The sequence below is a fragment of the Mustela lutreola genome, chromosome 14 (assembly GCF_030435805.1).
Source record: "Mustela lutreola isolate mMusLut2 chromosome 14, mMusLut2.pri, whole genome shotgun sequence".
Classification (NCBI taxonomy): Eukaryota; Metazoa; Chordata; class Mammalia; order Carnivora; family Mustelidae; genus Mustela; species Mustela lutreola.
In genome coordinates, this window is record NC_081303.1 from 11,918,760 (window position 1) to 11,945,657 (window position 26,898).

Sequence of the window (26,898 nt, forward strand, 5' to 3'; positions counted from 1 at the left end):
ATAATGTGGAAAAGGTTATTAAGCAACCATCAATACCCTGGACTGTGGGTGGTACCCAACTGCTAACAGAATAGGTAGAGAGGACTGGCAGATTTACTGTTCTGTTAAAAAACACGTGTCTGTATCTCACATACTTCCCCCGTTAATTAGTATTCATGGAAACCTCCCATATTTAGGTTCTTTTAAGCTTGTCCTTACAGTTATTTTCAAGTTGGATAGGTATCTTGGAGTCAGTTCTATGGTGGAAAAGCTGAAGAAAGGGCTTCTTTCTTGGCTACCCCACCTCAAGGTCAAATGGGATTGTTAAAATGTCTTGGCTTCACTATTAGCAACCATGTTGTTGAAGAACCTTTGTTGAGCCGAAGAGATGTTTATAGTATATTGCTAGGTGAAAAGAGGAGGCGATAAACCTCTCTCATTTTGTATCATTTTGTTAAAATGCGTGGGAAGAAGCCTTGCATAACAAACTCCAAAACATTATTATCTGTGTTAGGATTAAACATTTCGTTTTTCTTTTATTACTTGTATAATTAGACAACAAACACACATAGACGTCATGGCTAGAAATGATTCACCTTTTGTCTAAGAGTCACTCATGTGTTAACAGCACATGGGAAATAATACTGTCCTTATTTAAGCCAGGCTAGTGTAGACGTCGCAACTGTAGATTTCACGGGAAATTCATAGTGTTTTGTGGATCACAGAAACTTGAATGATTTCCGTTAGCCTTCATTTCTTAGATTTCATTTCTAGTTGCGCCTCAGCTTCCATATTACTAAGAGGTAAAAAAGATGCAATTGTGGGCATTAGCAGAAAACATAACTGGCCCATGGGCATAGGCAGGAATATAAAATGATCATATTTCAGAGGAGAATTATAAAGGAGATGGCAATTTTGAGAGGAAATGACGGAAACGCAGTGACCCAGTTTGGTGATACATTTCACTGCGGGGCCTTCCATGAGAAATTAGTAAACAGGTCTCTTCTGAAATCAAGACTAGAAAACACCTGGAAGACCCTAAATGCTTCAATGCGTCAGGGGCCGTGGCAGCCGAACGACTTGCCGCTGCTGCCCAGCATCTGCAGTGCCACTGGGGCACATGTGCGGGGCGCGCGCATGTATGCGTGTGCGCGCACACGGGGGCCGGAGGTTCGAAGCCCGCGGAGCCCGGTCCGGACTCCCCGCATCTGCTGAACCCCTGGCGGGGGACAAGCAGGCAGCAGCTGGAGTGGTTCCGGAGGAGGAAAGCCAGTGGTGCGCGCAGGGAAAGTTTCGGGAGGAGAGATGGGCATTGTGCCCTTGGCACACACTCTCCCGAATAGGACGGTAGCGCCCACAAGTGTGTCCCTGCATTTGTCCTGGGAATGACACACGAAGTGGTGTAATCAGACACCCGGGGAACTGCCAGTCGGCTGATCTCAGGCACCGCATTTGGCGGGGCGGGTGGTGCGCAGGTGAGGGGCGGTAAGAGAGGCACGGTCCTCCGCAGGTCCGGGGGAAGCCTGACGCCGGCTGCTCCTGGAGGGCGCCCCTCCACCCCCAAACCCAGAGCAAACGCGCGAGGCAGGTGGTGCTCCGAGCGCGCCGGGCCAGGCCCGCTGGCGGTCCGCACGAGAGGCCTCCGCGGGTCCTCCTGCATCCCTGCGTTCCACGTCGCGGTGGCCACGGCCCCGCCGGCTCCGGCCGTCCTGTAGGGATGGGGGTGCAACGGCCCGCGGCCCGCTGAGGCCTCCGCTCTGCTCCGCGCGGGCGCGGGACCGACCCACGCTGGGCCCGCGGACTCGGACTCTAGGGGGGCGGCGCACCGAGGGGGCGGTGCGCTCGCGCGCGCCCGCGGCCGGGTCGCCATATTGGATCCGGGCGCGGCGGCGCGCTTCGGGCCGGCGCGCGCGCGGCGGGGGCTGGGGGAGCCTCGCGGAGCCCAGGGCGCGAGCGCGCCAGGCCGGGAAGGCGGGGGAGGGGTGGGACGGAGAGGAAGGGAGTGGCTGCGAGCCGGGCTGCCGCAGCCTCTGCTCGCCTCAGCGGCGGCACCCACCCCTCCTCCTGCGCCTCGTCGGGGAAAGATGCCCTTAGCCCCGGGGCGTGAAGAAGGGGGAGAAGGAGCCGCCAGCGTCCTCTGAATCCGGACCCCCCCAACCCCTCGCCCGCCCCGCGCCAGGGTGTCGGGAGCCTGGGGCGGCCGAGGGGGAAGAGCGGCTGTCCGCCCCGCGCGGCGCAGGCCCCCGGCCGGCGACCCCCGCCATGGGGCGGGCGCGGGCGGCCGAGTAGCCGCAGCCCCCGGAGCCGGGGCGAGCGCCGCCGCAGCCCGCGCTCCCGTCCCGGCCGCGCCGCGCGTCAGGCCCCGGCAGACGCTGCGAGGGAGATGAAGAGTTTCGACCGGAATCCGCGGGAGAGACGACTCGCCGCGGAGCCGTGAGGAGGAGGACGCCGGGAGGAGAAAGGAAGAGCGTCCTCCGGGCGGGACCCGGCGGGCGGCGAGCCGAGGGGCTGCCTCGGGGACCTCGCCCCCTCCCCGGCCGCCGCCGCCGCCGCGCCGCCGCGCCGCCGCCGGGGCGCTCTCCCAGCGGCGGGCGGCAGCCTTTGCAGCAGCGCCGAGCTTTTCCCTCCCCCATGTACCTTCTGGGGCTTTCCTCCCTTTTCCGTCTTCCTCCTTCCCGGGAAGTGAATTGCTGATGCGGATCGGACCCGATTCATTAATGATGCAGCCGGATTCGTTGCGGGATTGTGTTGCACGAGCTGAATTTTGAATGAAGGAGAAGAGTTGTATTTTGTTTTCTTCTTCTTTTTTAAAGAAGTCCTGACTCTTTGGTTCGCTGTACTTTTAATTATTATTTTATTTAAATATACGACTTAATTGTATTATTCTTTTTAAGATGTTTTAGAGATCTATTTTATGGTAACTTTCCCTCCCGATACATGCATCTGTGCGGGATCGAAGACGCTTCGGTGACGGGAGCTTCCTGGCGTGTCGGGGTGTCATTCCGTACCTGCCGTGCACGACAGTGGTGTGCGGGACGAAGGGTTTATTTTTAAAACTGCACCTTGTAACATTTAGAATCACACACTCGTAGTGCAAACCATAATACTCACTGAAGGGAAAAGCGGCGGACCCCGAAGCAAACATGTCCGGGGAAGTGCGTTTGAGGCAGTTGGAGCAGTTCATCTTGGACGGGCCCGCTCAGACCAATGGGCAGTGCTTCAGTGTGGAGACGCTGTTGGATATACTCATCTGCCTGTATGATGAATGCAATAATTCTCCGCTGCGAAGAGAGAAGAACATTCTTGAATACCTGGAATGGGGTGAGTTTGTATTTTTCAGTAAGCTCCCTGGAGGTGGGCGCTGGGCTTTCATGTCGCAGGGGTTACCGTGAGTAAGCTGTCCCCTCTCATCAGTAGGCAGATAGATGGTCCGTGTACCATGTGTTTATAACCGAGACTTAAATAATGGGTATGGTACGTACATTTAAATGTATGTGCCATGAAGGTATAGATACCAATTATTCAAGATTTTTTTTTTTTGGCTAAGTTTTTGGTAGATATTTTCCCAAGAGTAAAACCGTGCGATTCAATTATTGCCTTGATTTAAGGTGGAATTTAGGAGGAAGAACTTACGTTTAGAGGTCTATAGTAAGAGATTTTGAACAATTCTGTGATGAGCAAAATGGATTATTGCTCACAGTTGCCTAACGCATGGCGGAATAACACACATTCAGCTGAAAGGTATTTATTGGTGGAAGCATTCCTTCCCGGTCTTTGGAAATCACTCTTGAAAAGGGGAGGAGATAGTCAAACGTCTTAGGTCAACAGGAACTGGAAGGTGGTGATCTCGGGGATTTGTTTTCATCTCCCTGTGGTACAAGCAAAGGAAGCTACTAAACATGGGCTTTCCCAAAACTGTCATGTTCTTCAGATAGCATGACATAATACTTAAAAAATTTTGTGATAGTAGTTGGTGGAGAATGTTTGGGAACAGCTCCCACTTGAGGGTTAGACGGACTATAAATTTAATGCAGATCTAAACCGGTGAGATTTTTGTCTCCATTTCCCGAAGAGATGTGATTTTGAAGACCCGCTGTAGTGCCATAGATCGGAGATGAGCGCAGACGCTCCATGTGACCTTCAGGCTTGAAGGCTTGGTTTAAGTTCTGCTTCCCGTGTTACACGCGAGCACATTCCAACATCCAGCGGCTCTGTTGGAACAACACACATCACCACCCACACCTGTGTTGGTACATCGGCTTTTGAGGAGTATTTGCTAAAGAAGTGTTTGTACCTTTGGAATATTAATAATTATAGTTTGTTGGAAAATGTTTGTCCTGAAATGTCTTTGTTCCCAAGTAAAGCTGTATTTTCTTGAAGTAAAAGTCAAGTGGTGACTATTTTGTTCATTTATTTTTTATTTGAAATTTATGAAAAATTCGTTGGTTAGGTAGATAACTCATTCAAGATGGCCTATAGATAATAACTTTATCCAACTTGCCAGTATCAGAAGTTTTCTAACAAGTTGATGTCATGAGGTATTTAAAAATGCGTGTGTGTGTGTGTGTGTGTGTGTGTATGTATTTATAAATGTGAACAGGATGATTTTTACAAACAGACCGCCAGGCTTATACTAAGAATTCTTATACTAAGAATTCTAAACTATCTTCTCTCTTAAGACTGAGACAGTTTTGATTGACTTTGGTACTGGTTTCATATGTTTTTTATTTTTATTTGTAGAGTAAAATATTTTGCAAAACGTATGTTGTTTTGCATTGCATGTTTTCTAGATTCAGAGATTTTCTTTTTTTTTTTAGTGTTTTGAAAATTTAAACAAAGAGTTTAGGTACTTGTAGAATTTCAGTTCTTGAATTAAGTACCATAGGGACACCCTTGACTATGATCACGATTATCATTTAGTAACTGTTCTTTCTCATCTACAAAATGATGGGAGAACTCTATGTGTGTACCAGTAATAAATATGATTTTAAAATTGTGGTAAAAGAAAACCGTATCCTCAGTTGCCTTTTGGTTGAGTTTACATAGTTTCATGCAAGAAGGTATTTTGCTGTTTTACTAGAATAATTTATATTTTTTCACCAAAGATGTTTTCTTGGATTTTGTTTCTTATATCTCTATTAAAAAACTTGCTTATGCATATTTAGTTTAAGCCTAAAGTCAAGTAAGTATTTGGCCAAATATACTTTATTTTTCTTAATATGTTTTGAGTATTTCAAACCAGGGACTTTGCACAGTTTAAAGTAAGTTAAGTTTCAGTGGTATCCTTCGTACTTTGCCTCCTTAGTAAGTCTGACAGGATGTAACAAAAATGTACAGTCTCCAGTAAACTTGTGTTGTTTTTCTTAGTAGTAGAGAAAAAGAGTCTAGAATTTTTAAGGAATTAGTACGCTGTTGGGGTAGGCAGTGTCTAGTCAGGCATTTTTAAGTGTGAGGTCTCAAAAGTGGGAGTTACCAACCATAGACATTTGAGTAAGGACTAAGAAAAAAGAATGGAAAAGCTGTCAAAAGGTGTATCTTGAGTGGTGTATTTATTATTTTTAAGTTATTTGAGAATTTAGGTTAAGAATGCCAGTCTGTTCCTCCATTTAAGTATTGAAATAAATCAGTTGTTGTTGGCGTTGAACTTGATTGCTACATTTTGGGGATATGTCCTATGTTATTCTTATCATCTAACATTATATAAAGAACAGATGAAGTTTCCAGATAGTGAAATGACCTCAATTTAATTTCTTAAACATTATTTTTTTGGTTGGTATTGGAAATTTATAGGGATTGTTCATTGGGCTTAAATATGATAATTCTGATTTGCGTTAAATGATACACTTTTTAGTTTGAGTTTTAAAAGACTCAGTGTTTGCAACAGTAGAGCAGTAGTAGTTAAATACTCTGTATTACATGGTGTATATTTGTGTTTGGCTGTTTACATTAATGAATGTGTCATCTAGTTATGCCTTATTTTTATGGTGATGATAGGCTACTTTAAAAAATGGAGTCAGCCAAGGTTCTGTCTGCGGTGCTTCCTTTCTATCAGTTTCACTTTATTCCTAGTTATGGTCCATTTCACTTTTACATTGGTATAGTTAATGTTTTGTTCATTACAGTATCATGACAAAAACAACGGATATTTTACTCAGATTTGTTTTTTTTTGGTGGGGAGGAGGGCAGCATTCCTTGCTTGTGCTGATGGCTTGAGGGAGGAAATAAGTAAAGTTTTAGAGAGGAAGAAGAAATTAAGGCAATGAGCAATAGAGCAAGGGGATAAGAGTATCTTAAGGCCATGGACCACTTAGATTTAATAATACATATTTTCTAGTTATATCCAGTAAGATTTGAAAGACTTTTGTGTCCTTGTTTTTTAACTGGTGAAATGATAATGGTTTGAATGTTTGTTTATAAAGTAATAGTTTTGATGTCAGTAGTATATAACCCTAGAGTAAGTTACAATACAGTTGTGGAAGTGAGAATAACGTTTATATTATAAACTTATTTGCTAACAGTGACTAAAATGAGTGCATATTTCATTGAATTGGCTACCCTCTACTTTAAAATAGGAAATTGGAATTTTAGGGTATTCTTTACCAACTTACTTAAAGAATACATGTAGGATAATGTTACTCAATACAAAAGAAGCAAGCAAGGCTATCTGTATACTTTTTTTGATGGTTTCTGAATCTTGCACTTTGTAATATTTCACTTAAAATTATCCTTAATATAATTTTATAGGTTATTTAGTGTATTCACACAAATACATCTAAATGATTAATAATAAGCTTGTTACTAGAGCACTTCAGTGGGTACTGTGGTTTAAACTTTTCACTGGGGTAGTTTTAAAGGTAATTCACATTTTTTCAGGTGTGGGTCAATTAAGTGAGGTGGAAATGCCTTCTTTAGAAGTATCTGAATCTTTTCTAGGACACCTGGTTCTTCACATCTGTGGCTCCTTACTAGCTTTATGTTAGTAGAATTTGTCATACCAAACCATCAAAGTGTTCGTTTCGTACAGATGATTAAATTTATTTTTAAGTCCTCAGGATTGTCATAAATGTCATTGGAGATACAGATTGGGCACTTGTTTCCTTTATACTACTCATCTATTATTCTGTTCCTAAGAACGATAGTGAGGAAGTAGAATTTTTTGACCTAATACAATGCTGGTACGTGGTAGAAGCAAGTGCAATAAGTAGTGGCTATTTCTTTAGCATTTCCATTTGTTTCTGTTTTTAATAGAAGTATAGCTAATACAGTATTATTTTCAGGTGTGCAATACAGTGATTCAGCAATCTTATACATTACTCAGTGCTCATCAAGATAAAAGTACTCTTAATCCCTTTTATCTGTTTCACCCATACCTCCCATCCAACTTCCCTCTGGCAACCACCACTTTGTTCTGTGTCGAAGAGTCTGTTTTGTTGGTTTGTTTCTTTTACATTAATTTGTTTTATTTCTTACATTCCATATATGAGTGAAATCATTTGATATTGTGTGTGTGTCTCTCTCTTTGAAGAATTTATTGCTCTGTGAGAATGGGCATGTTAGGAGTAACAGTTTAAGAATTTTAGGAATTTATTTTTCATATGGATATGTAGGGCATACCTTAGTATAGCAGTGTAAAAACGAATAGCATAATGTTGGCAATTTTCTGAAATATTTCATAATTCCTGGGAGTTGATTAATATTATAGAGTAAGCCCAGGCTATTTTAGGGTAAAGGAACCAAACTTGGTATGAATTAATAATCTACACTTCAGGGGCAGTCAAAAAATTGCTTTGAAATCCTTTCTCCTTTGGCACTCTTATTGCCAGTATGTTGTATATAATAGTCCATTGTATTTCATCCTATTGATTTTGATGGATTTTAAAGTCAATTTACTAAGTCCAACCAGCATTTAAAAAATTAAATAGACCAGGATAGAAAATGTCAATGACATCATGTTTAGAAAGAATAAGTATTTTCATGCAAAACTCTTGTGTCTTCCTGTATTTCTACTATAGATTTGAAACTCTAGTGTAGATGAAGAAAAGTTTGAAGATGAGTTTGTAGATGAAAAAAAGTTTGAAACTCTAGTGTAGATGAAGCTAAAATATGTTGTTTGATAGCAAAAGGATTAGAGACCAAGTTCCTTCCCCCGCCCCCCCCCCCCCCCCCCAAACTGCACAGGATAAATTTAGGGACAGACTTAAGAATTTAAAGAAGAGGAATTTAGGGAGGAGCAAGAAACTTTGAAGGAGGGATGGAGAACGGGAGAAAGGATGACTGATAAAAATGAGCATGAATATAGTGTTTTCCTGGGTTGCTATTTAAGTCTGCACTGTGAATAGGTAAGTTTAGTTCACAAGAACTTAGTGAACAGAGAAATTGACTTCACGCCTTTGTTTTGTTTTCGTTTTTTTTTTTTAAAGATTTTATTTATTTGACAGAGAAAGAGAGATTGCAAGTAGGCAGAGAGGCAGGCAGAGAGAGGTGGGGGAAGCAGGCTCCCTGCTGAGCAGAGAGCCCTATGCTGGGCTCAATCCCAGGACCCTGAGATCATGACCCGAGCCAGAGGCAGAGCCTTAACCCACTGAGCCACCCAGGCGCCCCAACTTCACTCCTTTGTATTGTGTGAGTCTTTGATGGTTCATTTCTTTTTCCTTTGACGTTTTTCCTTCTCTGACTTTGGGGTCCTGGATGTTGGCTAATTGATTGTCAGAATTGGAAGTTTGTTGAACATGAGGGATGATCATATGACTTGTAGATATTGGTATTAGTTTTTTGGTTATATCTTCCCGTTACTTCAGATGAACTCTAGGGTAGATGCAAGTGAGAAGGATTTGCTGCTTTCATCAATTTTCTGTCCCTTCCTACTCATGAAACTACCAGTGGGAGTGACTTCAAGTTTTCAGAAGCTATGGCCAAGAATTGCCCCGCTGCTTTCACTGTATGTTAATGCGTCAAGAATTTCTTTACATAATTTTTGTTTTTGAATGACCTCACTGTAAATATAGGTCATCCCAGATGTAGGAATGGCGATTTTTTTGTTATCACTGCATACAAAACTCCTTTGTAGGTCAAGAGAATTTCTTTCTCTTCCCCACTGACGTCCATCAGAGCACTTGGATCACTCTTCCCAGTATTTGCTTTGTTCTTTCTTCCTAGTGTCCACCTCTTTTCCAGTTAGTACATGGGGAATGGCTAACCTTATATTGGCGAACCCCCTTTCTAATGCTTCTTTAGCTGCTGCTGTAGGAAGGCAGCACTTTAGCTCTTGTAGTAACAGAAGGTATGAAGATCTGGCTCCCCCCTCTCCCATCTTGCTGTTTGACCCTTAATTTTTTCCTCCTATGAACTGTTTGGTTCTATTTTGGAATTAGGGCTTCTTCACTCTAGCCCCATCCCTAGTTTCAAAATGTGTTCTGGAAACCCAGGGGATATTAATAGGTGCTTAGTGGTAAGGGAGGGAAGGGAGATGTTTATGTGGCTAAATAAATTTGGGAAGCTATTTTAAACAAAATTAAACATCAGAAATACTGCCAGTTATCCTAGAATTTGTACAGTTGGTATGATTATAGAACCATATTTTTAAAGAATATCTGGAAGATGTATGGCAACCAGTGTTCCATGGAATACTCTTTGGGAAATGCACTTTCAGTACGAGGTCATGGTATTCCTTGTATGAGGATTAGAAAGAGAGATAATTTGGGGATACTGTGTGGTTTGAGAGAGAATCTGAATCAGAATAAATTTTCTTTTACTTAGTGGTTGTGGATTTTTAATTGTCCATTGTGTGATAGTCATGCGAACTGAGAGAGAAACTTGATCGTGGTGGTCTAGCACAAGTGTGATGGTGATGAACTAGTACATCTAGGAAAAGCACCTTATAAAGTAGAGTGAAATTAGATACAAAGTAATCAACCAATGCTATCAGCTCCTACAGTCTTTGAAATTACTGAGAAGACTATTTATGACCTTTTCTTGGTCTAATTAAACTTGCTTTTCAAGTATAGGAACTCACAGTAAATACAGAAATTCTCACTTTATCTTTTGTAGCTTTAGTTATTATAGTTATTTATACGTTGCAAAAGTGTTTATCTGAAATAGTTTTATTCATTACTTAGTGATATTTAAGAGGAAAAGATCAATGACTTGGCCAGTTTTAGAATTCATTACCATACTAACTGTTGTTTTTGTAAGTTACAGTGTTTTAACTAAGCTATTGGTTTCAGACTGTTGAACTAGTGTGGAATTTCCATATTACCTATAACATATGTATGAAGCTATGGGTTTCAAGTGCCAGCACCTATTTATATCTGATGTAAAGAAACCAGAAAATACAATCCTTTTATTAAAGAGAAAAACATATATATATAGGCATACCTTGGAGATACTGAGGGTTTGGTTCCAGACCACTGCAATAAAGTAAATATCCTAATAAACTGATTCAAATGATTTTTTTTTTTTGTTTTCCAGTGCATGTAAAGGTTATGTTTACATTACTGTGGTCTACTAAATGTGTAATAGCATTATATCTTAAAAAAGGACATACCTTAATTAAAAAAAGCTTTATTGTTTAAAAATGGTAGCCATCATGTGAGTTTTCAGCGAGTTGCAATCTTTTTGCGGCTGGGAGGTCTTGCCTCCATGTTGGTGACTGCTGACTGGTCAGGGTGGTGGGTGCTAAAGGTTAGGGTGGCCGTGGCGATTTCTTAAAACAAGAATGAGTTTGCCTCATTTCATGAAGGATTTCTCTGTAGCATGTGATGTTGTTTGATAGCATTGGAGCTATGGGAAAATTTCTTTCAGAGCTGGAGTCAGTCCTCTCAAACCCTGCTGCTGTCTTATCAACTTAGTTTATGGGATATTCCGAACCTTTGTTGTCGTTTCAATGATCTTCACAGCATCTCCAGCAGAAGTACATTCCATCTACGAAACCACTTTCCTTGCGCCTCCATGAGAAGCCACTTCATCCGTTCGGTTCCATCGTGAGGTTGCAGCCCGTCCGTCCCGTCCTCGGGCTCCGCTCCTGATGCTCGTTCTCCTGCTCTTTCCTCCCCTTCTGCAGTGACTTCCTTCCCTGAAGTCTTGAACCCCTCAGAGTCCTCCCTGAGGGTTGCAGTCAACTGCCTCCAAACCCCTGTGAATGTTGATATTTTGACGACTTCCCATGAATCACGGGTGTTCATAATGGCATCTAGAGTAGATGAAACAGAAAGGTGAATCCTTTCCAGAAGGTTTTTTATTTTCTTTGCCCAGATCCGTCAGAGGAATCATGCTCTGTGACAGCTGTAGCCAAATGAAATGTAGTTCTTCAGTATTAAGACTTGAAAGTGCAAATTACTTCATGATCCATAGGCTTAGAATGGATGTTCTGTTAGTGGTCATGAAAACAACCCTAATCTCATTGCCCAGCTCCGTCAGAGCTCTTGGGTGCCCAGGTGCATTGTCAGTGAGCAGTAATGTTTTGAAAGGAATCTTTTTTCTGAGTAGTGGGTCTAAACAGTGGGCTTAAAAATCTTCAGTAAACCAGGTTGTAAACAAATGTACTGTCATCCAGGCCTTGTTACTCTGGTCACAGAGCACAGGCAGAGTAGATTTGGCATTCTTCTTAAGGGTCCTAGGATTTCTGGAATGGCACCGGAGCGCTGGCTTCCCCTTAAAGTCACCAGCTGCACGAGCCCCTCACAGGAGAGTCAGCCTGCCCTTTGAAGCTTTGAAGCTAGAAATTGACTTCTCTCTGGTTGTGAAAGTTCTAGATGGCATCTTCCAGGGCAAGGCTGTTTCATCGACATTGAAATCTGATGTTGCATGTGGCCGCCTTCATGACTTCTCGGAGCTGGATCTTCTGGAGAACTTGCTGCAGTTTCTTCGTCAGCGCCTGCTGCTTCAACTTGCACTTCGAAGTGTCCAGACGACTTCTTTCCTGAAGCCTTGTGAATCAATCTCTGCCAGCGTCAGACTTTCTTCTGTGGCTCCCTCACCTCTCTGAGCCTTCCCAGAGTTCAGTCAGGGCCTTCCTCTGGGTGAGGCTTTGGCTTAAGGGAATGTTGGCTGATGGCTATGTTGGCAGAAGGCTGATGGCTCTTCTGTCCAGACCACCGGAATGTCCTCCGTATGAACTGTAAAGCTGTTTCGCTCTCTTCTCATTCATGTGTTCACTGGAGTAGCACGTGTAGTTTACTTCAAGAACTTTTTCTTTGCTTTCATAAGTTGGCTGTTTGGTACAAGAGGCCTGGCTTTTGGCACGTCTTGGCTACTAACATGACTTCCTCACCCAGGTAAATCATTCCTGGTTACGATTTAAAGTGAGAGGAGGCTTTTCCTTTCACTAGAACACTTAGAGGCCATTGTAGGGTTTTTCACCAGCCTAATTTCAGTACTGTCGCATCCCATCATGGAGAATAGGGAGGCCCAGGGAGGGGGACAGAGACTGGGCGATGGCCTGTTGGTGGAGCAGTCAGAACACACACATTTATCGGCTGAGTTCTCCATCTTCTGCAGGCAAGGTTCGCAGTGCTCCTAAACAGTTACAACAGTAACATCACAGATTACTGGTCCCTGGATCACCACAACAAATGTGATAATGAAAAGTTTGAAATACAGCAAAATGTGACACAGACACAAAACAAATGCTTTTGGAATAATGGTGCTGATGTAATGTTGCCATATATCTTCAATTCGAAAAAAAAAAGAAAAAGAGAAATAAAGACTATCTTGGAAGCACAATAACCTGATGCTATGTCACAGTGCCTTTGACATTCACTTCATATCACCTTATCTTGTAGGCATTTCATCATCTCACGTGGTCACAAGAAGGCTGCGTACAGCACAATGAGATATTTTGAGAGACTCCGTTTACAGCCATTATAACTTTTATTACAGCATAGTTTTATAATGGTTATATTAATTATTAGTTATAATTAAGCTTTATAAATTAAGCTTTTTCATAGGTATATACGTATAGCAAAAAATGTAGTATATATAAGGTTCAGTACTCTCTGCAGTGTCTCGGCTGAGGGGGTGCTGTCCTAGAACAAGGGGGGGATGTCGGTAATTGGTGCTGTTTCAGCCCAATGTGAGCAGCTCTCTGATTACCATAAACTTCTCTGGATATGAGGGTGGCAGATAATAAGACTAGAGGATAATTCTGTTTGATTATTTAAAGACAAATTGCTTATAGGGGGACAGATTAATTAGCTTTTCTTCTTTCCCCTCTGATACACATTTATTTTTCCCTTCTTCCCCGTCAACACTGTTCTTCTCTCCCCAAATCTAATTATGCTTGAAAGTACTTCTTATGTGGTTGAAAACAGTCTTTTAAGAGTACATGTGAATTAGTTCAGTCATGTGCAGTCATTTAACTTTAGGTTTTATTTCAAATTGCTTAAACATCACTGTAGGCTTAATCAGTGGAAAAAAAACCCCACCTATTCTGTTTGCTCTATTCATAGTGATAAAGCTTAATTAAATTTACTTAGAGTTTCCATGGTGAAGATCTGCAAGTGGAATACCTCAACCCGAAATATTCCTTTCTAAACGAATATACTGGTAAAGAGCAAGGGCTTTGGATTCAGACTGACTGCTCTGGTTATTGGCTGGATGATTTAAGCAAGTTACTGAGCCTCTCCTTGTTTTATCATCTGTGAAAAAATGGACATAATAGTAATAGCTTATTTTGCAAAAGGTTGAAAGTTGATTTAGGTTTATTCCTTTTCTGGTGATTTATATCTCCTTTTTTTTTTCCTGGTTTTCTTTTTCTTTTTTTAAAGTCTTATATATTCATTTGAGAGAGAGCAAGAGGAGGGGAAAGGAGTCAAGGGAGAGGGAGAAGCAGACTCCCCACTGACACCCCCTCTCCCCGATGGTGGGGCTCTATCCCAGGACCCTGGGACCACGACCTGAGCAGAAGGCAGATACTTAACTGACTGAGCCACCCATTTGCCCCTTTTATCTGGTTTTCTAAGTTTTTGTTTAGCATTATGATAAAGGAAGAACTAAAACACTATTGTTTTGGTAAAGTTTAATTGGATTGTGTAGCTGTATTAATAGTGGGATGTATTTCATCAGTAACAAATATTTATCTCTTACTGATAATATTTTACTTAAATGATATTGGCATTGGAGATGCCTTTCATTATGTGACTGTGCCAACAGCATCTTATTCCTTCTTTTAGGACAAGATATTTTGCATTGAACATCTTGTTATTAACTGAACTATTTTCAGCAGATATCAAGCCAGTACCTATTCTTTGCATCACCAACAGCAAATATTATTACATGGCTAGTTATGTTTCATTTTTATATTTATATAGCTCCAATCTGCAAGTGAGTTGTACAGTTCTAGACCTTGACTCAAAAGATGAAAATAATCACGAAAGATCATTGAGGTATTGTTCACTTAGGACTTTTTGTGGATTAAGGGTTATGCAGCACCCGTAAGTACATGTTGTGGTCTAGCAGTAAGTATGAAGAAAATGAACAGTATATACTAGTGTTTTCTAAACTATATTTCAAGGGATATAAATGAATATTATGAAGATTAAGAGTTCAGTGAATATGTAAGATTGAGAAATAGTTTTATTGCATCTTTGGCTATTACAAAACTCATTGTCAGAGTAAAAGTTTTTTAAAAATTGTGCTGTAGGGGCACCTGGGTGGCTCAGTGGGTTAAAGCCTCTGCCTTCGGCTCGGGTTGTGATCCCAGGGTCCTGGGATCGAGCCCCGCATCCATGGGGCTTTCTGCTCATCGGGGAGCCTGATTCCCTTCCTCTCTCTCTGCTTGCCTCTCTGCCTACTTGTGATCTCTGTCTCTCAAATAAATAAATAAAAGTCTTTAAAAAAATTATTAAAAAAATTGTGCTGTACAGAAACCCTTTTTAACCTGTTTTACCTAGAATTTGCCTCAGTCATTTGTCTTTTGAACCCTTTTTATGAGGAACTTTAACAGTTTGGGAAATGACTGTGTACTAGACTCAGTAGGTGCTGTCAGAGCCTTTGAACTGCTCATGTGACAGAGGTTGTTACTAAAATCTATCACATGGTGTTTTGCATATCGTCGCAATTTACATCAAACTCCAAAGGTGGAGGATTGAATGACTTGCCTTTATTCTTTCTCTGCTTAACATTTTTTAGCACTGCCCTTTGTAGCACCTAGAAGCTGTAGTCTTTTATTCGGTTGAGCGTGGAGGTCTGCACTGGATGGATGGATGCGTGTTTACATTAAGACCCCGTACATGCTTTTGAATTCGTGTGTGCAGTTACTCGTTTGCAGAGATGCTCCTGCTCAACCTAGTCGTTTCTGTTTTCCGTACAGCTTGATCTTTTTCAGTGCAGCTGCCTCTCTAATCATTGCATTGGTCCAGAATTCGAGAGATTGTGTGACTGTAGGGAAACAGAACAAAGCTAAGCAGACTTTATGAGGGTTTGGTAAAAGCAAGATAGTTGTTCTGCTGCAGCCAGGATCCCATCCTTAAATATCTGGTGTACTGGGAGTGGCTAATGCCCCAAATTGCTTTATTAACAGCAGTTAAGCATTTATATCTGTTCTAAGATTTAAAAAAATGCTTGTTTGGAAAGATGAGGAAAAGCTTGCAATGGCTAAAGCCCCACTTTAAGATTGTATTGCTAGCTAAGTATGGCTTTGCTCGACCAAAAATTATAACTAAAAGCATAACAGACTGAAAGCTCAGGGATATAGTCAAGCTGACATACTGGTATGATACCATAAAGTTTCTCCATGCTCCATACTTATAAAGATTTTCCTAGAGTTTATGGTTAAAGCCACAGTAGTGTTTGGAAGTCTAGTGTGATTTCTCTTTCTGCCTTTTTGCTGCATGCCTTTGTAATGTGTCACCCCATTTCTCACGGATGCGTGCTAAGTTAACAGTTTCCCCCCCTTGCTGTGTTACATTGCATCAGGTTATGATTAAGTATGATCATTTTTGTTTCTTTAGCCTGTGTTCCTGTGGTAATCTCAGTTAAGTATGGGTTATCCTGATTTTATTCAACTTCTGTGTCTATCCTGCTCAGTTGACTTGCCTGTATTAAACGTATCTAAATGGATCCCATTTCTGGATCTTACCTTATTAATCATGCTTTTGTTTCTCCATTAAATGCTGAGTAATGTATAACCTCATTATTACCTGTGTCCCTAACCTGAAAATATTGTGAATCCTACCCAGTTTATTTTTTACTTCATTTTTTAAAAGATTTTATTTATTTGAGAAAGAGAGAGATTGTGAGACAGAGCAAGCACGGGGAGGAGCAGAGAGAGAAGGAGAAGCAGATTCCCCCGCTGAGCAGGGTGTCTGATGCAGGGCTCAATCCCAGCACCCTGAGATCATGACCTGAGTGAGCCAAAAGGAAGATGCTTACTTGGCTGAGCCACTCAGGTGCCCCAGGCACCTGTTTAGTAGATGGATTTTTTTTTTTTAAAGATTTTATTTATTTATTTGACAGAGAGAGATCACAAGTAGGCAGAGAGGCAGGCAGAGAGAGAGAGAGGAGGAAGCAGGCTCCCTGCTGAGCAGAGAGCCCCACGCGGGACTCGATCCCAGGACCTGAGCTGAAGGCAGCGGCTTAACCCACTGAGCCACCCAGGTGCCCTAGTAGATGGATTTTTAAAAAACACAACGTGATCCTTTGATCATATCAACATCCTGCTTAATATCCTACAATGACTACTAATAGTTTTTGGAATGACATTTAAACTCCTTAGTGTGACATACAGAATTTTTAACGATACAGTCTTTGTCTGTTTTCCTCATCTTTTTCATCATTTAAAAAACGCCACAAATTTGAAACAAAGAAAAATTACAGAAAAATTGCAAGTTCAGTACAGTGTCTTTTCCTCTGAACCATTTGAGAATATATTGCCTATTGATTTCCTATCATTCCCAAGTATGTTTGTGTGTATTTTATATATTTTCTTGTATAACCACGATGCAAATATTAAAATCAAGAGATTGACATTGATGTGTTACTATCACTGTCATCTAATCATCAGGCCTCATTCAAGTTTTGTCAGTTTTGCTGATAATATTTTTATAGAAAAAGTTCAGAATCACATGTTGTATTTGGGTGTCATGCCTTTTAGTATTCACTCAGTCTGTACTAAGTCTTCAGAATGAGATTTCTCAAGATTATTGGCCAGTATTTTGCAACACTTGTAGTAACACTAAATTTGGGTTTGTTTCCTCATGATGATACATCTTTGGCAAGAATATCCCAGAAGTGATCCCATGCAGCCCTTTTATGGACATCCTTTTCATCTAGTTCAGCCTTCAGGATCCTGCTCTGGTCCACCATGGTTTCTGTCCCCACCTGTGCTTACTTTGATCTTCCCCACCTGGTGGCTCGCGCGTGCGTGCGTGTGTGTGTGTGTTTGTGTGTTTATAATTTTCTTTATATTTATTTTCCATTCTCACCTTTAAAAAACTTATTTTTTCTTAAAGGTTTTTTTTATTTGTCGGAGGGGGAAAGAGAGAGTGCTTGAGCAGTAGGGGGTAGAGGGAGAAGCAGGATTCCCACCAAGGAAAGAGTCTGGTAAGGAACTTGATTCCAGGGCCCTGGGACCATGACCTGACCCAAAGTCAGAGACTTAACCAAACAAGCTACCAGATGCTCCTCACCTTTAAAAAATCTTTAAAAATTCTTTGCATAATTCATATATAGTGAAATTTACTCTTTTTGGTGTATATTCTGTGAGTTTTAACAAATGTAGTGCTCTAGCGCAGTCAAGATGCAGAGTATTTCCATCACCAACAGCCCCCCGACCTCCGTCCAATTCTCTGGTACTGCCCTTTTGTACCACATTCAACTTTTGCTGTAGCTGTAATGAAGTGTTGTCTCTACTACTGATTAAGGCACATCTTTGACTATTCCATGATTTTTCTCTCATTGGTGAATTTGTTTGGAAATTTGTTTTCTATACCACCCCCAATCCTCCTACACATGACACATGGTAGGCATTTGGTAATGTTGATTGAATGAATTAATGCAGTTATACTTGCTGTAGACAAGACTGAAAACAATATATTTGATTTTAAAGCATTGCATGAAAATCATATTTTTGTATGTCCTGGACTTCTTTTCTCATTGGTTTATGTTATTTTATTTCAAAAGTGATTGTATAAGTAGTGGTTTATAATCCCCTCCCTTATCAGTTGACAGTCGGTAAACAAGTATTTCATGAAGTAAAGATAAGGAGAAGAGGGTGCTTAAGGAATAAGATAAAATCAAATTTTTAATTTTTTAAGTTAAAATTTTTTTACATCAAGTATGTAATGTTTAATCTTACCTGCACAGTGTCTTATAAAAACTTTGAAGTCTGGTGATTATGAGTTGAACACACAAATATAATTTCATTCTCTTCTATAGTTTCCTAAAACTAGAGTAAAGGAATTTTTTAAAAGTAATAAACCTTCACAGATGAGAAAAACAGGAGAGATGCTGTAGCAGTGAAATTACGGAAGCCGAAAAGTGGGCAGATGAGCAAGCTGAGAAAATTGAATCCTCAGTACGAGTGAAAGCTGAGAGCTTACCCAGTTTACTCAGCAGAATCCTCAAAAGTCTTAGAAATTGGTCTCTTAAGGAACCTCTGAAAGTTGAGGTGTGGGTGGGACTAAAATGTGGAGGAGTGACTGAAACTTCCGTAACCAATAGGAACTCTCAGGCCCTTCCCTGCTGCGTGCCAATGGGCTACTATAGTCTTTGCTCCCCAGAGACTGGGTGGTTATTCTCACTTAAATAGAGATTCTCTGGGTTGAGTGATATTAGATGTAGTTTAGGGTGGGCATTTCCTACTGAAAATGGGGTTAAAGAAATGTTTATTTACTTCTGCTTGGCTCCCAGAATGCTGACAGCAGGCCTTCATCACAGAAACAGATTTTAAGGGGCGCCTGGCTGGCTCAGTAGGTTAAGTGTCTGATTCTTGATTTCAGCTCAGGTCTTAATCTCAGGGTGGTGAGTTCAAGCCCCACTTTGGGCTCCATGCTGAGTGTGGAACCTACTTCAAAACAAAAAGATTAGCAGAGTTTTCTTGGACATCAGGGACCCTTTACTAGAGGGCTGTGGCGGTCACAAGACAGTGACAGTCCTTGTTCCAGAGCTTCAGATCGTCTTTTCATTTTCTCATACTTAATATGGGATGAATAGAAAAGCATGAATAGGAAACCAAAGATTGTCAGTTATCCAAGGAAAGTCTCTACTGCATAAGGCATAGCTCCAAATGAGCAAACAGACAAACAAGCAAAAAAACAACTTATGCGAAATAGACTCACTTCAAAAACAAAACTATGCATATTCTCAGAGATTAGAGAGGATCCTGAAACAAATCAGCATGTCATAAAAAGGAAAAAAAAAAAAAGAAACATAAGTTCTTTGATATTAAAAATGTGATAGCTAGAATTAAAACCTCAGCACAAGAGTTGGAAAGTAAAACAGGAAAAGTTTCTCAGAAAATAGAGCAAAAACTGCTAAGAGAAAAGACATAGAACATTATAGGCCAATTTAGGAGTTCTGAGTAAAAATCTGAATTACAGGAATTTCAATAGGGAGAGCAGAGGGGAGAAATTCATCAATGAAATAATTCAGGAAAATGTTCTAGAACTGAAGGTTATGAGTTTCTCTGTAGAGGGGCCCCACCCAGCACAATGGATGGAAATAAACTCACATCAAGACTCCCAGTCAGTACGCTGTGGAATTTTCAGAACTTGGGACAAACAACAGACCCAGAAAGTTTCCAAAGAGAAAGAAAACAAAGGATCAGCAATCAGAAAGGCTTTGGACTTCTCAGCAGCAAAGACTGGAAGCTAAAAGGCAATGTTAATGTTTGAAGACAAATGATTTCCAGCCTGAATTCTGTACTTAAGTTCTTAGTCAAGGGTGAGAATGGGTTAAGGTCATTTTTAGACATGCAGGTTTTTAAAAAAATTTACTTTCTGCAATCAGTGGACTCCCAATAGGGTAAGCAGCCCCCCATCCAGGCTTACTTAGGACCGAGAAGTTGCTCCATATTTGGGACGTGAGTGAAAGCCAGGAAGATCCTAGACAGACTGATGAGGAGGTCATCCTAGCCCGAATGAAACAGGAGAATGAACTAGGATGAGGAAATGTAGGCTGTAGGAAGCAGGAGGCCCAGTACGGGAGAGAGAAGAAGGGGTTTGGTAGGATGATGGTGAAGGGAGAATGCAGAATAGCAGCTTTGCATCCAGCACTGAGGTCAGTCAATCCAGACAGGAGAGACTTCTACACTGATGTGGATAGACTTCTTGAGAGGAGATTTGGAAGTCTGGAGAGTCTGGGGTTGTTTGGAAAATGAAACAAATGTGAAAGCAATTATTAAGAAAATAAAAACTTGTATAGGAAAGAAAAATAATTTATATGGTTATAGTAATGGAAGCACTGAATTTCAAACTAACCAAAATTTAGTGAGGATGGTGGTGCTTACTGGGGCTTGATGTTTTACTTTTTCTTTTTTTAAAGATTTTACTATTTGAGTGAGAGAGAAAGAGACTGTGTGTGTGTGTGCGCGCGCGCCAGTGTGTACATGCAGGGAGGGGGCGTGGGGGAAGGAGAGGGAGAGAATGTCAAGCTGACTCTGTGCCGAGTGTGAAGCAATGTTAGGGCTCGATCCCACGACCCTGAGATTAGGACCTGAGCCAAAACCAAGAGTCCAAGGCTTAACTGATTGAGCCACCCAGGTGTCCCCGATGTTTTTCTTAAAGTGACAATTGAATCTGTGTTCAAGAATAACTAATAAAAATGACAACTTAAAAAATAGCTTTAGTTTTTGCAGAGTCAGAAAGTCCCAATTACCTTATTCTTCTCATGACCTTATTTTCAAACTTTTCTAAGTCCTATAACTGAGGAACTCAGAACTGGATACAGTAAAGGGGGGATTTAGAATTTGTCAGGCTATTCTTCCAGCAGATCAGTCTTTTTTTCCTTCTTTAGTGATAATTCTCATAGATGGTAATTTGTAAATAGTATTTATTACCTGGGGAGGGTAGTTTATTCCTGAAAGAGCTGTGTGGGATAAATTCTATGTATTTCCTGATACCCAGATTCTTCAAAGGTTACCCCAGCATACACATAGTACTCATTGTTTGTGGAATTGGACATAGACCAGAACTCTAACAGCAGTAAGGACAAAATAAATCACATAAGTGACATATATGGTGGATATAATGATCACTTCTGTCAACTAGTAAGCAACTAGGTACCGGGAGAGGGGCCATCAGAACTCCAGTCAGATACACAGCTGTTAAGGCAGCTCTGTTTCAGCAGTACTCGGCTGCTCTTGAGTCTTCTGAAATCCAAGTTGGTCCTTGCAAGTGAAAAAGAAAAAAAAGCCTCACATTAAATGAGTCTTCTTGTAATGAATTTCACCCTTTCACAGAGAAGATGTTTTTGAAACCTAAATGAGCTCTCCTTTTCATTTCTGTTTTAGGGCTGAGTCAAGAGATTTTGTTTCAGGGGGTTGCTGAGACATAGGCCTAACTAGGAAACTGGTCTGATTTCTGGCTGCTCCTGGGTCAGGTTTCGTTTTTAATGTGAACATTAAGATGCATATTAAAAAGCACACCCCAAACAAATCATTCTTGCCTTATGGCTGTGGTCTGAATGTTAGTGTCATTTTCAAATTTATACGTTAAAATCCTAACCCCCAAAGATGATGATGGTCTTTGAAGGTGGTACCCTCAGGAATGGGACTAGAACCTTTATAAAGGAAAGGGGCCACAGAGGACACAGTGAAGTGGTGCCAGCTTGCCACCAGGAGGAGGGCTTTTGCTGGAGTGTACCTGCGCTGGGGCCTTGATTGTGGAGTTCCACTGTTGCAGAACTGTGAGAAATACATTTCTGTTGTGTATAAGCCATTCAGTTTGTGGTAGTTTAGTACAGCAGCCCAGAGGACCGAAACATTAACATAATACTTTGTTTCCTTGCATTAGATGTTCTTCTGATTCGTTTGTTGACTGCTTCTGTTGTTCAAGGTTATTTTGATTGTTTTTCAGTTTGTTTGGTCACTTATTTTGTTGGGGATTGTATATTTAAAAAGTTCCAAGAAAAATAAATAAATACTAAGTTCTGGGGGCGCCTGGTTGGCTCAAGCAGTAGAGCATCTGACTCTTGATCTTGGGTTTGTGAGTTCGAGCCCCACGTTCACTTCGGGTGTAGAGATTACTTAAAACAATCTGGGTGGCTCAGTTAAAGGTTAAGTGTCTGATTCTTTTTTTTTTTTTTTTTTTTAAAGATTTTATTTATTTATTTGACAGAGATCACAAGGAGGCAGAGAGGCAGGTGAGGGTGTGGGAGGGAAGCAGGCTCCCCGCTGAGCAGAGAGCCTGATACGGGGCTCGATCCCAGGACCCTGGGATCATGACCCGAGCTGAAGGCAGAGGCTTAATCCACTGAGCTACCCAGGCATCCCTAAGTGTCTGATTCTTGATATTAGCTCATGTCATGAACTCAGGGTTGTGGAGCCTGCTTGAGATTCTCTACCCATTCTGTCCCCCTACCCCCACTTGCATTTTCTCTCTCTAAATACATAAAATCTTAAAAAAATAATTAAAAAAAGCTCTGTATTTACTCTTGCATTTTACCTAAAAGGAAAAAAGAAAACATTGAACATAGTAAAGCCATATGTAAGATAATTACATCTTAAAGTGGTGATCATTTTTAAGTTTCTAGATTTAATGGCTTTACTTAAAATGAGAATTTAAAGTAGATACTAAGAGTGTTTGGATTGCAACATCTGTAGTTTAAAATAGTTACTTGGGGTCAGGATAAGGTATTTAAGGTAGTCTAGCATGTTTTGATTTCAGTTAGGTATGTTCCCGAAAAATACAACCTCAACCATCCCATTTAAAGAGACAAGGAAATGATGTAATATAACTAGTATTTGCAAATGATAAAGGAATTTTCTCCCCAGCCGTGGTGATACTTCCTTTGCAGCAGTGTCTGACTTATGTTTCAGTTTGAAAAGAGATGAAGATAACTTTTGTAAGAGTATGTAGGTTTTGTTTTTTTGTTTTTTTTTTTTTTTTAAAGATTATTTATTTGACAAAGATCACAAGTAGGCAGAGGGGCAGGCAGACAAAGAGGAGGAAGCAGGCTCCCTGCTGAGCAGAGAGCAGATGTGGGGCTTGATGTGGGGCTTGATGTGGGGCTCGATCCCAGGACCCCGAGATCCTGACCTGAGCTGCAGGCAGAGGCCTTAACCCACTGAGCCACCCAGGCGCCCCAAGAGTATGTAGTTTTACAGTAGGAGCTATTGGGATTTTAAACAGCTTTAATTGTTAAATGTTTATTAATACCAAGATTTTTCAGGTAAAGCAGTTTTAACTTTTTTTTCCCCCTGAAATTGCATGTGTCCCAAACTGTATTTGAGTCTGAATTACTTGTTTTGAAGATCCAGAAAACTTTAAAAAATACTGAGGAAATGCTTAGTTCAGTTCACTGTCCTTTCACAGGAGGACTTTCACTTTATTTAACTGCTTCAGGTGATTTATATTTCTTCTTTAACGTGGTTTGTTTCTGAAGGTCCCCAGCCTCCAGAATGTGAAATATATATATATATATATGCGTGTGTGTCTACACACACACACACACACACACGTGATAATATATAATACCCTAGCAGATTGGATATGGAGGTTTGTAGATGACCAGTGTATTGTGCTCAGTTTAGACTAATTTTCTTTAAGTGTTTAGGCTCTATAGCACCAACATACAAATGTCACTTGTCTATACACATATTTAGCTAAATTAGTAAAACTAACAAGCGATTTTCTTTAGGTTATTACTACAAAAAAGGATACGGGGTGGGGTGCCTATGTGGCTCAGCTCGTTGAGCATCTGACTCTTGATCTCAGCTCAGGTCTTGATCTCAGGGTGGTGAGTTCAAGCTCTGTCCAGCATGGAGCCCACTTTAAAAAAAACAAAAAAGATATGAGGTGAGTGAGGGCAATTATATGGGTTGAATTTCTGATACTATTTGGTCATAATTTAACTTTGGTTATTTTGTGTACGTGTGTGTGTTGGATGTCATCTAAATGCTTCCTGTTCCCTGTGCCTTGGAAATATGAATTTGGTATGTGTGAAGTATGAAGTATGAATTTGGAATTGTGATATAACTCTGGGGAATTATAGCAGACGAAATATAAATCATATCAAGCAGTTAAAGTGAAAGTTCTTCTGTGAAAGGACAGTAAATGAAGTAAAGATCCCTTTGGAATGAATTTTTGCAAATGGTCTGATGTAGATGTAGAGGTCTAACATTCCTTTGCGTGTGGAAATCCAATTATCCTGGTATAATTTGTTGAACAGATTATTGTTTCCCCATTGAACAGATTAGCATCCTTTTCAAATATCAACTGCTCATAGATAGATGGGTTATTTCTGGACTCTCAGTTCTATTCTGCTGATCTGTATGTTGGTCCTTATGCCATTACCACATACCCAATTTATTATTGTAGCTTTGTGCCAAATTATGAAATTGGAAAGTTTAAGTTCTCTCACTTTGTTCTTTATTTTCAAGAGTTTTTTTTGTTTGTTTTGTTTTTGTTTTTTTAGAGATTTTATTTATTTGACAGAGTGAGGGAACACAAGCTGGAGGAGTGGGAGAGGGAGAAGCAGGCTTTCCGCCAAGCAGCAAGCCTGATGCGGGGCTTGATCCCAGGGCCCTGGCATGACCTGAGCCAAAGGCAAATGCCTAATGACTGAGCCTCCCAGGCAACCCCTCTTTTTCAAGAGTTTTTGACTATCCTAGTCTCTTTGCAGTTCCATGTGAATTTGAGTCTAACAGTCTTTTCTGCAGAAAAGACTATGGTAGGGCTCACCTTCTTTATTAACAAACTTGACTGACTGTGTTCTAGCTTTCTTTGCTGTTAGTTGTGGCCGCATGACTACTTCTGGTCAGTTGATGTAAGCAGAAGTGATGTGTGTTATTTATCAGAAGTTTTATGAAAAGAGGGGGGCTTCCCCCACCTTATTCCCTCCTGCTGCACAGAACATGTGATGTCTTCAGAGCTTGGACCATGAGGATTGGGCATGAGAACCATGCTTGCTCCAAGGATGGCATAGCAGTGAACTGAAAACATCCTGGATTCCTGACATCTTTGTCAAGCTCCCTTACCAGCCTTGGACTTTTTAGCTTCAGACTTACTTTACTTAAAAAAGAAATACATTTTTATTTTGTTTGAGCTATGTTTTGAGTTTTCTGTTAGGTAGAGTTGAACTGAATCTTAGCTTACATACTTTTCCTCCTATATTAATTTGTTATGTCTTCTTTGTGTGCAGTGTGTGAAGGGAGTAAGGAAGAGAATATATTGCCAGAATTGCTGGGACTGTGACTAATTTAAAATTTTGTACTGTATATATATCTTTAGCGAATTTAACTGTTGGAATTATTTTTCCTTAATATGTAATATTAAAATATTGGCCCATAGTAAGTCTTCAATAGATATTAGTTATCATTGTCACCAACACTATATAATTTTTTAAAAAGATTTTTATTTATTTATTTGAGAGAGAGAGAGAAAGAGAGAGCACGAGGGTGAGTCAGAGGGAGAAGCAGATTCCCTGTCGAGCAGGGAGCCTGACCTGGGACTTGTTCTTGGGATTCCAGGATCGTGACCTTGAACCGAAAGCAGTTGTTTAACCCACTGAGCCACCAAGGCACCCCAATATCGTATAATTTTAGTCTGTTTTTCTATATTGTAGAATTTTCTTTTATTATTATTATTTTTTTATTATGTTCTGTTAGGCGCCATATAATACCTCATTTGTTTTTCATGTAGTGTTCATAATATTCATAACACCCAGTCTATTTTGTATAATTTTCATGATTCCCATTTTCCAAGTCTGCTTAATATTTCACTAAATAGATACACAGTTATTTATTGGCCATTACAGTGTTTTTTCAATACTTAAGCTATTTCCAATTTTCTTTTGCTATTATAAATAATGCTGTTATAGACTGATCTGTGTATAAATGTGATTTTATTATAAGCTAGGGTCATTTTTCAAAGCAGCTTTTACAATGAACTAGTGATGAAAATGTGAAATAGGTCTTTCTAAAAAATGACTTCATCATAATCTTGCATATCAATCTGATGGCTATTGGGGATACAGACTTCTTTCAAATAAATCATATTAGTCACAGGTTGTATGAACTGTGCTGATAGAATATTCATTTTAAGTTCTGTGAGCTGGAGGATTCAGCTTGGTTGACTTCCCTTTTTGTGACAATTTTTAGAAATTGTAAACAATAAGGATTAAAAGGTGATTGAAAAATACCAGTTTCAAAAAATATATATCATAGTCCCTAATTTATAACACATATTTTTAAATTATGTATGTTTGTCCTTGTTTGATTAAGATATTAACTTCCCTACCAGAGCAGGGACTATGTCTGTTTTGCTTATCACTTCATTCCTAATATCTAGCACAAGTCTTTGGTGTATTGTAGTTACTTAGATGTTTATTTGATAAAGGAAAGAATTGGTGAATGCACAATGGAATAGATAGGCAATAAAATAAAAATTATTTTAATACAGTCAAATCTCAACATTGTCATGAAGAGAAAACTTCTGGAACTCCTACTTTAAAGCAATTTTGTAGAAATCAGGAAAGAAATAGAATTTGACGAAGAGGGTAATCTAAATAGCAAAATGTTTAAGTCTATAGACTTTTGGTTTTGTTTGAATGATAGTGACATCCACGTAGAATGTTTAGGAGGGAGAAATATGGACCAGAGGTCAAAAAGTGTTCATTAGTGATGACAGTAATAAATCCAAACAGTTATGGAATGCTTGCTTCATGCTGGATAATTGTATTGGTTGTGGAAGGTAGAAAGAACTATCATCATAATAACATTAAAATGTTTTTAACTCCCATAATCCCCTCTGTAAGTCCAGTTTT

The 26,898-nt window shown here is 40.4% G+C and overlaps 1 protein-coding gene across 16 annotated transcripts in view; it reads left to right on the forward strand.

Moving 5' to 3' along the window:
- Nucleotides 1–2,490: 2,490 nt before the first annotated feature.
- The window catches only part of CDC42BPA (CDC42 binding protein kinase alpha), a 336,405-nt gene continuing 311,997 nt past the window's right edge, over nt 2,491–26,898 (forward strand). For all 16 annotated transcript variants that reach the window (XM_059145519.1, XM_059145527.1, XM_059145524.1 and 13 more), the window contains exon 1: nt 2,491–3,300. In XM_059145519.1, coding sequence (XP_059001502.1) covers nt 3,123–3,300 — 178 coding nt within the window. In that variant the 5' untranslated portion in view covers nt 2,491–3,122. The remainder of the gene's footprint in view (nt 3,301–26,898) is intronic.